This window comes from Zingiber officinale, chromosome 5B (assembly GCF_018446385.1).
Source record: "Zingiber officinale cultivar Zhangliang chromosome 5B, Zo_v1.1, whole genome shotgun sequence".
In the NCBI taxonomy this organism is placed as follows: Eukaryota; Viridiplantae; Streptophyta; class Magnoliopsida; order Zingiberales; family Zingiberaceae; genus Zingiber; species Zingiber officinale.
In genome coordinates, this window is record NC_055995.1 from 113,970,939 (window position 1) to 113,981,425 (window position 10,487).

Genomic DNA, 10,487 nt, shown 5'->3' on the forward strand with positions numbered 1-10,487 from the left:
TCGATCATACATATGTTGTGTATGCACGTGTGTCAGATGTATGGTTGGTAGCATCATGATGATTCTACCTATGTTAAAAGTAGAATGTTAAATGTCTACATTATGATATTGGTTGTTTTACCCTGTCAACTAATTCTTCCATTAGTGGGTGACCGACCCACTAGGAGGATGATAGAGTTGACTATGGATTTGATTTGCTTACTGGGTGGTTATACCCTAGGCTACCCACAGTGATCTGTGGTAGAGAGATCTCGTGCAATCTCTAGTTAGATAGTTAGGTGCTTTGGACACTTATGTATTGTTGTGGTAGAGCGTACCTTCCACATGTTATGGATCGTTTGTGGTAGAGCGTAGCTTCCACATATTATGGATTCCCACATATTTAGGGATTGTTTTGTAGTGGAGCGTTGCTCCTACATATTGCGGATTGTTTGTAGCGGAGCATTGCCCCCATATTTATTGTGGATACATATTTTGAATTATTTGTGGTGGAGCGTTGCTCCCACATATGGAGGATTTCTTGTGGTAGAGCGTTGCTCCCACATATGTGGTATTTCGTGTGATAGATCATTGCTCTCACACTGGAGGTTCTATTCTTTGGTGATTATATATCGTTGGTGATTAGATCTGTTTATTGTTGGGGATCTTATTGTTAGGAATGTCTGTGATACGGACAGTATGTGTCTTGGTTTTACCATTAGTGCTTGCGGTGCCCTAGATGTTATCATGGACTCGATGATTTGGGTATCCCTAGAATGTTTGGATCGGTTTCCATTGTCTTTGTTGACGATGTTGTGATCTATTTCGGATCCGCGGTGAGTCACGTACACCACCTTTGCTTAGATCTAGAGATGTTTCGACGAGAACATCTATATGTGATGACCAGTAGTGCTTATTTGGATTGTCTTATGTGATGATGACTAGGACACACGGTCACCAGCAGGAGTATACCGTGGTTCCACAGGAGATCGAGGTTGTTACCGTTGGGAGTAGACGGAGTCGATATAAGAGGCTCGCAACTTCCTTTGTTTGGCTCGATATTTCCGGAGATACGTTGAGGGTTTCTCACGAATTGCTATGCTATTTACACGCCTGACCAGGAAAGGCGTGAAGTTCACGTGGTCCGAGGACTACGAGACCAGCTTAGAGGAGCTGAAGCGGAGACTAGGGGTGACTCCGATTTTGGTTTTACCTTCTGAAGAGGACAGATTCGTGCTCTATACCGACGCATGACTACAGAGTTTGGGCGCTATTTTGGTGCAGCACGACACGGTAGTCTTCTATGTTTTTCGAAAGTTGTAGGAGCATGAAAAGAACTACCCTGTACATGATCTGGAGCTAGTCGCCATTATTTTTGCCATGAATATTTGGCGACATTATTTATATGACGTTACATTTGAGATTCTCACTGACCATAAGAGTCTCAAATATCTGTTTTACTTAGAAGGAACCTAATCTCCGACAGAGGAGATGGATGGAGTTCCTGAAGGATTTTGATTGTACCATTAGCTATCACCTAGAGAAAGCTAATGTGGTTGTCGACGCACTTAGCTGGAAGTCTAGAGTGACTTTGGCTTGCCACCGAGTTGTGGTCACAGACTGGTTACCATGGTTTCTCAGTCGTTGATCAGGACGAGGATCCGAGAGCCCTAGGCTGTATTTGCGGGTTATTTGCAGCCAGATAGCTTCCGGGTAGCAGACCGAGTTTATACGAGACGAGGAGGGTATTATATACTTCCGAGGTAGATTATGCGTACCTCAGTCTCATCCGGTTTTATAAGAGTTACTTCCGGAGGCTCATCGCTCATGATTTGCTGTCCACCCAAGCGGTACCTGTGTGTACCAAGATTTGAGGTGTTTCTATTGGTGGAACGACATGAAGGAAGACATCACGGATTTTGTAGCTAGATGTCTTGTCCGTCAGCAAGTGAAGGTCGAGCACCAGATACCTATCGGTTTATTTCAGCGGATTCCTATTCCCGAGTGGAAATGGGAACATATTACCATGGACTTTGTGGTGAGTTTGCCGAGGACATGATGAGACCATGACGCGATTTGGGTAATCTTTGATCAATTACCCAAATCCGCGCACGTTTTGGCTAATCGGAGGACAGATTTCCTGGATCGATTGGTAGATCTGTTTTGCCGGGAGATCATCAGATCACGTGGTGTCCCGTTGATTATTATTTCGGATGGAGACCCCGATTCACGTCTCGTTTTTGACAGAGTCTGCAGTAGGCCTTTGGGCACGCAACTCTGTTTCAGTACAACTTTCCATCCGCAGACGGATGGACTGTTAGAGCGGACCATTCAGACTCTAGAGGACTTGCTGAGGTTTTGTGTATTGGATTTTAGGGGCAGTTGGGAGGACCATTTGCCATTGGTAGAGTTCGCCTACAACAACAGCTTTTATTCGCCTGTCTAGATGGCACCGTTTGAGGCGTTATATGGTAGACCTTGTCGGACACCCAACCTCTAGGATGAGGTTGGGGAGGCCCAGTTGTTGGGACCTCATAGAGCTCAGCAGAATGAAGAGTTGGCCCGTATTATCAGACGGAGAATGTTAGAGGCGCAGGATCGCCAGAAGTGTTATGTTGATCGGAGTCGCAGACCCCTAGCGTTCTCTATTGGCGATCATGTATTTCTGCGAGATTCACCCACGAAAGGAGTAAAGAGATTTGGCCCCGAGGTAAGCTAGCTCCGCGATACATTGGACCTTTCCAGATCTTGGAGAGGATTGGAGCGGTAGCTTATCGTTTGATACTACCATCGTTCCTGTCAGGTGTTCACGATGTATTCCATGTGTGGTATATATCCGACTCGACAGATTTGTTGGCAGATATCTCAGTTCCTATTCAGCCTGACGTCACCTATGAGGAGGTTCCGGTACGAATTCTAGACCGGGAAGAGCGTCAGTTGCGGAACAAGACTATCCGACTGGTTAAAGTCGGATGACAGTATCATTTGGACGAGGAGGTTACTTGGGAGCTCGAGGATACTATCCGAGCTCGATACCCCATTTTTCATTTGGGATATGTGATTTTATTTACCGTTCAGCATTTATACTCGTTACTTGTTAGTATTTGCTGATGGTAGATAACGAAATTTGGGGACCAAATTTTTATTAGTGGGGGAGAATGTAAAATACCTAAAAATGGCGAACAACGAAAGGGGAATTTTTCGGAATTTTTAGGAATTTTCTGGGAATTTTTCGGAGCTCGTATGAACGAGTTAACAAGGACAAAAATGGGGTCCGGAAAAGCCTGTTTAGGCGACCCTGTTTTAATGAGGAAAAGTTTTAATTTATATTTCCTTTTCCCATTTTTCTTTTCTTTTTCCCATTTCCTTTTCCTTCCGCGAGCCAACCCTTGCCCCAAAAATCTTGCGGCGACTTCTCCCGAGCCCTAACCGGCGCCGAGCTCCTTCTCCCTCTCACTCTCATGGCGAGGAGCGCCTCTCCCCTCTACTGATCTCCTCTCCCCCTCATCCATGCTGAGCCGCGCGCCGATCACCGACCACAAGAATCCAGTGCCGTCGCCGTGCCCTAGCGCCTGCCGACGCCCTCTTCCTCTCCTCTGGCCGACGCGACACTACTGCCCTTCTTCTCTACCTAGCGCCGGCCGCCGCCGCCCTGAGCCCTAGACCTGTCTCTGCCGTAGAGATCAGAACCGTGCCGACGCCACCTTCTTCTTCCCTTGCCCTCTCTGCCCCAACGTCTCTGTTTGGGTTGTTTCCGGCCAAGAGCAAGGAGGATTTAAATCCGATGTTTCTTCCTCGTGCCTAGCTTGTATTCCTTCTCAGTCGCCACTCGTCTGCTCGATCACATCAGCGACTTCTTGCTTGATCCTGTTGATATCAGTGTGGTTCAGTGAGGTAAGATTAGGTTGTTGCATGATTTGTGATCCCACTTATTGAATTCAACTTGGTCTGATCAAGGGGAAGGATTTCAGCAGGAATTGTGTACGGTGAGGAGTTCATGGTTTTGGTAGCAAACCATACAACAATTCCTTATTCCAGCAGCAGTAAACACACCGGTGATTTCCAGCCGTGGTTTACACTCTGATCACGAGGCATCAGTGATTATCATCAGATTTGGTGAGTTTTAAAGTTGAACTTATTGCTAGGATTAAAATGGCGGACTATGTTGGAGATGTGTAATCTGCAGTTGTTTGGTTAGATGTGGATTTAGGTAAGTTATGATAGATTTATGTTTAACTTAACCTAATGTGATTATGGAAGGCTTAATCTATTGTAGTTGTGATGAATTAAGTGCAGTTGATTTATGTTGGATTAGATTTAATCCTTGGATTTATTAGAGATGATCATATTGCTAATCGTAAGTTCATCAGCGAAAGGAAAGGGTTGTGTTGATTGAGAATTTTTGATTAAGGAGATTAATTAGAATTAATTAATGATGGATTGATTAGGGTTTTCCTAATTAAGTTGGGTTGGATTTAGCTAGTTGTTGTTTATAAAATTAGCTAAATTATATATCACGTTATCTGCAGGACTTTGATTTGAGACTGTGTCTCGGCAAGGGATCTATTTCGGATTGGACCTTTCTATTGGAGGCGGGTACCTCTTGACTTATCTGTTATGATATCGTCATTTGGATATGCATAGTACTTTATAGCTGCAAACAATGAACATGTTTGTCTTTGGTATGTCACTATTTGATATCCATAGCATGTTGGGTTTGTCGCTTGTTATGTATCCGTGCTTATATCTCGTGATTTATTACCATGAGTATCTTATTGCCATGAGTACCTTAGTTTCTAGAGTGACATACCATGTTTTACTGAGGTTAGGGCTAGGTTCTGGACTTTTGGTTTCAGTCATGTGTATCGAGACTGTCTGATACTTAGATTTTATGACATGACTGACTTGTGTACCTCTATTTGTATATCATATATGATTCGTGTACCTAGACCTTGATTCTTGATATGTGCATATTGTTGGTACATATGTTATGGAAGGAGATATGTTTAGGATCTAGGTTGCTATACCATAGAGGACCGTATGCCCTAGATCCGTGGATTTGACCTCATGATCTTGTGGTACCCATATTATGTATATATGGATTTTCTACCGATCGTGATATTCCATACTTATTATGTTCGGGACATATGTTTTGATATTCTATCCGACTGTACTATAGATTTCGTATGTGACCATCGCTTTTACAATACCCATTTGTATATATGGATATGGTTATGTTGATCGTTTTGTTATGATAGTGACACGCATCATGATTTCATGCCGTGCGATTATCGGCTTCACTATGGTTGAGCCCATCGCCATTTACATGTACTGCCCCCACCCATGGTTTAGTGGTATATCACGCAGGTGTGTGGTTCTGCTGTTTGCTCCGTTGGTCATATGACCCAGTGTGGTAGCCGGCAATCGTTCTGCTTGGCTCCGCTGGCATTTAGTGTAGCAGAGTAGTAGCCGGCAGACGGTGGACTCTGTTTGCCTCCGTTGGTCCGGCGTGGTAGCTGGCAGAGATACCTCCCGTCATCGTGTACCGGGAGTCGAGAGCATCGAGCTCCCCATTTATGATTTGGGGTCACGGGACAGGAGTACTCGAGGATCCCGTCCACTCGGTCACTTATCGGGAGCAGTGATGACAGAGTGCATAATTACTATTTGCACCTTTACCTCCGCCTTCCACCTTGATAGAGTCGGGTTGATCATTAGCATCATATGCATTGATGCATTTATATTTTTACGATTGTGTTTGCGCATTCGGTTGCTGCATTTTGGTTACATACTTTTGACCTGCATACAGGATTATCGACACTTTCGGTTTGACGACTTCTTTTGTCCGGATAGGAGTTCCTGGTGAGTACAGCTTCCTCGTTACCTTTCGGTTTGCATATTCCCTATATATGATTATTCCATGTTTGTTGTTGTTAGATATATCTTACTACTCATGTCCATTGGTATTCGCTGAGTTGTTGAACTCACCCCCGTTGACACTATCTTTTCAGGTACCAGGTTATTTATGGTGTCGCTTGGAGCATCCTGTCTGCTGGTCCCCACGTCACATCAGAGGACTTATCGATTTCACGTATGTTTTGTTTGTTTATGTATCAGTTTGTTTAGCTCTGTACTCTGGTTTTTATTTTTGGAGTGTTGACGTCGTTATGTGGTGTTTTGTATTTGTTGTTGGTTGTGTAAGCCTAGCCGGCTAGCAATTTTGTGTTTTGGTTTTGGTACAGCCGAGTGGGCTGCTTTATTTTTAACTGCGTGGTTGTGTCAGCCAGAGGCTGAATTTGATATTAACTGCGTGGTGTTTGTTTTCTTTTATTGTTATTATTCCAGCCGCATGTGGCTGAAGTATATAGTGCTTGTAGAAAGTTTCAGATTGTCCGCCGTACAGGGGAGATGCTGCCGAAATTTCTTCGGACAGAGACTCCTCCGGGGCGTGACATGGAGACACGTCGCGTAACCGAACAGAAGCTTTTGCTGTAAATCTAGAGGACGAAGAAAACAGTACTACCAGTCAAACTCAGCAACCAGAAGATCATGTTTCCATGAGAGAGTCATCAAACTGCTGCTCCATCATCCAGAGAGTGGCGAAGAAGCTCAGCGAGGCTAATGAATTGATGAGCCGAGCTGGTGCGCTAGTTCAGATTGCCACAGTTCAGCCTCCAGAACCCGTCGTGATGCTTCCCATCTCACACCGACTACCTGTTGGGATTGAGTCGTATGTGAAGGCAATTGTGGGATACATCGATGTTGGAAAAGAAAACATCATAGGCATCTATGGCATGGGTGGTGTCGGTAAGACCACCATATTGAAGAGCATCCAGCAATACTATCTTAACCAAAGCAAATTTGACCATGTCATTTGGGTTGTGGCCTCCAAAGACTGCCAATTGAAAAGGCTTCAGGAGGAGATTGCCACGAGACTAGGACTGATGACACTGCAAGAGAATGACGATGAAAAAGCTTGTGGCGATAAGCTGTTTATCTACTTGAAGAACAAGAAGTGTTTGTTGTTTCTTGATGACATTTGGGAACAATTGGATCTTCAGCTGTTGGGGATGGCACACTCGGCTACTGAGCGAGACCAGCAGCAGCCACGCAAAGTTGTGGTGTTCACAACCCGTAGCGAGACAGTATGTGGACAAATGACAACAACAACAAAATTTAAAGTCAAATGCCTGGATCCAGATAAAGCGTGGCAACTCTTTGAGCAGAATATCGATGGGGATATTCTCAAATCAGATGGTGGAATTAAGTTCGTTGCTCAAGAACTTGCTAAAGAATGTGCAGGTCTTCCACTCGCTCTTATCACCGTCGCCCGGGCTATGTTAGGGAAAAGGTCTTGGGAAGTTTGGAACGACGCTCTTCATCAAATCAGAGATAAACATGAGTGGTCAACCATTGGTCTTTCAAAAGATTCAGTTGTAATGTATAAAGCCTTCAAGCTAAGCTACGATAGCTTAGAAAATGACTCCATAAGAGAATGTCTTTTGTGTTGCTCTTTGTGGCCCGAAGATTATGAAATCGATAAATTTGAAGAGTTGATACCATGTTGGATAGGTTGCGGCATAATCAGTGAATTTAATGTAATCAATGAAGCTTTCACTAAAGGATGCTCCCATTTGGAAGCTCTCATGGCTGCATCCTTGCTAGAGCACTCTAGTGAGGAGTATTACACGGAGAAATATGTAAAGATGCATGACGTCATCCGAGACATGGCATTATTGATGGTCTCTGAGCTAAAGAGGAGCAAAAGAAAATGGATTGTAAAAGCAGGAACTGGGATGAGTCATTTGCCTAGACAAGAGGAATGGCAAGAAGCAGAGCGAGCATCATTCATGAGGAATAAGATTACATCTTTGCAAGAGTATGGAGCTTCCACTTTTCCAAAACTTTCTATGTTGATTCTCCGGGTCAACAATTGCCTGACAATTCCTCCGAGTTTGTTTGCAAGCATGCCACGTTTAACATACTTGGATATCTCTAAATGTCGTATTTCAGAGCTTCCGATGGAGATTGGTAGCTTAACTGAGCTTCGATATTTAAATTTGTCCGGCAATCTTGTTAGAACTTTACCGGTCGAGTTTGGTTGTCTCAGCAAATTAGAGTACTTGCTTTTAAGGGATACCAAGCTTAAGATTGTACCCAATGGGACAATATCCAATTTATCAATGCTCAAGTGGCTGGATATAAGAGGAGTTTTCACAATACGTGACTGGTGGTTGAATGAGCTAGACATAAGAGGAATGCATCCTATGTCTGAGTGGTGGTGGGATGAGTTGAAATGTTTCAAAGGATGCCACCAATTAAGTGTGGGAATTAACATTGATGCAACAACAGCTAACATTGAGCGATTGAATATGTTATCAAATGTCTCCATATGGGACCTCATTATGGATGGAGAGAATATTTCAGAACTTCCAAACCTCGATCTGGGCACTCCACAATGGTGCTACAACATAAGTGACAACCTCGAGTCTCTAACTATTCTAAATGTTGCAGTAGACAAATTAATGTTGACTGCAAGATGCTTAAAGACTCTGCATTTTTCTGAACTAAAACTATTGGAAAAGGTTTCATTGAATGGAGTTGGGGTCTACAATCTTCGTGCACTATATATTTATGGATGCTGGATGTTGAAGGATGTTTCTTGGGTTCTACAACTGCCACACCTTAATCTTCTAGTGATAAGTGAATGTCCTGGAATGAAGAATCTAATAAGTAACTTCGGGAACTCCAACTCTAGCTCTAACATCCGGAGGTTGAGTTTGTTTTTCATGTTGAACCTCAATTGCATTACAGAACAACCACTCCATTTTCCCTACTTGGAATATATGCAAGTGCGTGCGTGCCCAAGGTTTAAAAAATTACCATTTGGAGCTGAAATATTGAAGAATAGATTAAGAGAAATTCACGGTGATCAAATTTGGTGGAACAACTTAGAGTGGGATGAAGAGAACAACAAGAATTCCCTCACTCCTTATTTTATTCCTGATTTTAGACGGTAATATTCATTCATGATATATATTTTTATATGAAATCATTTATTATCTACTCTTTTATATGAAATAAATGAATATTTAAAAATAATTTAGTATTTTATAAAGTAGGCAAAATTAGGTAGTTTGAGATGCGTGCTTAATTATGCAAAAACTTTTAAGGGAGATTTAGAGAATAAAATATTTTAGAAAATAAATACCAAAATTATCTCTTGTGTATTTTGGTAAATTGTCCTTTTAGTTAATGCAAGTTCTAACCGTTAAAACTACGACTGAAGTCCTTAACTTAAGAAGCAACTAATTGCAATTTTTCTATATTTTCCCAAATAACCATTATCTTCATATGCGGTATAAAAATTAATGGCAAATCTTTTGCTGCTCCAGTCTTCTGATTAGTAACAACATTTTTTTTTTGTTCATGTCAAGTTAATTATTTGGCTTCATGATCCGCATCAATAGATTTTGTTTCTCTCTTTTGGGGAAAATTCCAGTTCACTACATGCTTTATTTGTTCCCTAGATAGCAACAAAGTAAAGCATCACACTGATACAAATATAATGGAGAAATATTTGTACATTCTTTAGCATTGTCCAAAAAAAAAATTTACTATACACAGGCGACTGTGGCGACAGTCTCGCGGCGGCGAAGGCGGCAGCGGCAGCAATGGCGACTGCGACGGTGATGACAACAGTCTTGAGAACTCGGAAGGTTCCTAAAATCTAATGGTGAATTCCACAAGGTACATGAAAATATGATTCTGATGAATATTAGTATTTAGTTTTAGAACTTGACAATGTTGTATCTTATTCTTAACTATTGGGCATTATTAGCTGCAATATTTGTTGCTTTAAGTAAAATTTTGTGATCTATGGTTCTTACTGATCCCTTGTAAATATATCAGCTCGATGATTGTCTGTCAACAATTTCAAAGGCACAAAACATATATCTGTGAGCTCGGATTCACTATCAATTTTATAAAGAAGCGTAGGCCTTTTGAGCAAAGAGGCTGCAGGGTGCTCTGTGTTCTAATCGTCGTGGGCGGTCAGATTGTTGAATTCTTTGGCTGGTTCGATATGTATCTAAATGTGATCGATGACTCCTAGTTAGCTAGTAAATTGAACACCTCTTTCAGTATCTAAATGTATCAATTCTATCTTCTTCGCTTTACTTTATCATGAACTAGCATTATTTGCTCTAATAAATTGTCTTTCCACGGGAGGAACACGCATCTAAAGAAGAGATTGCATTACTTCGAAGAATCTATTAGAAATTATCATCCAACAAAAACTAATAGTCAAGAAAATGACAATTAAGCTATGGAGCACAAATGGATGGGGAAGATTAAAAGGAGATAGATTCAGTGGCTCTTAGAGTCGTCAGGCGTGTTGTCTTCTTCAACAAAATCTTCCTCAGTGTTTCGGTCTCAAATGCTCACCGTGATGATGTGGCAAAGAAATTTACCCCGGTATAAAGAACGATGATATTGAAGCATTCTCT

General features: G+C 42.1%; 1 protein-coding gene across 2 annotated transcripts; it reads left to right on the forward strand.

Moving 5' to 3' along the window:
- The first annotated feature begins 6,309 nt into the window (after positions 1–6,309).
- Positions 6,310–10,157, forward strand: LOC121985403 (probable disease resistance protein At1g61300). Of its 2 annotated transcripts, none has more exons than XM_042538838.1 (3): positions 6,310–8,995; positions 9,607–9,729; positions 9,892–10,157. In XM_042538838.1, the coding sequence occupies exons 1-2, from the start codon at positions 6,537–6,539 to the stop codon at positions 9,704–9,706; spliced, it is 2,559 nt and encodes an 852-aa protein (XP_042394772.1). In that variant the 5' UTR covers positions 6,310–6,536; the 3' UTR covers positions 9,707–9,729; positions 9,892–10,157. The 2 variants fall into 2 exon arrangements, with proteins under 2 accessions (XP_042394772.1, XP_042394773.1); XM_042538839.1 differs by having other exon boundaries at positions 9,623–9,729.
- Positions 10,158–10,487: the final 330 nt, after the last annotated feature.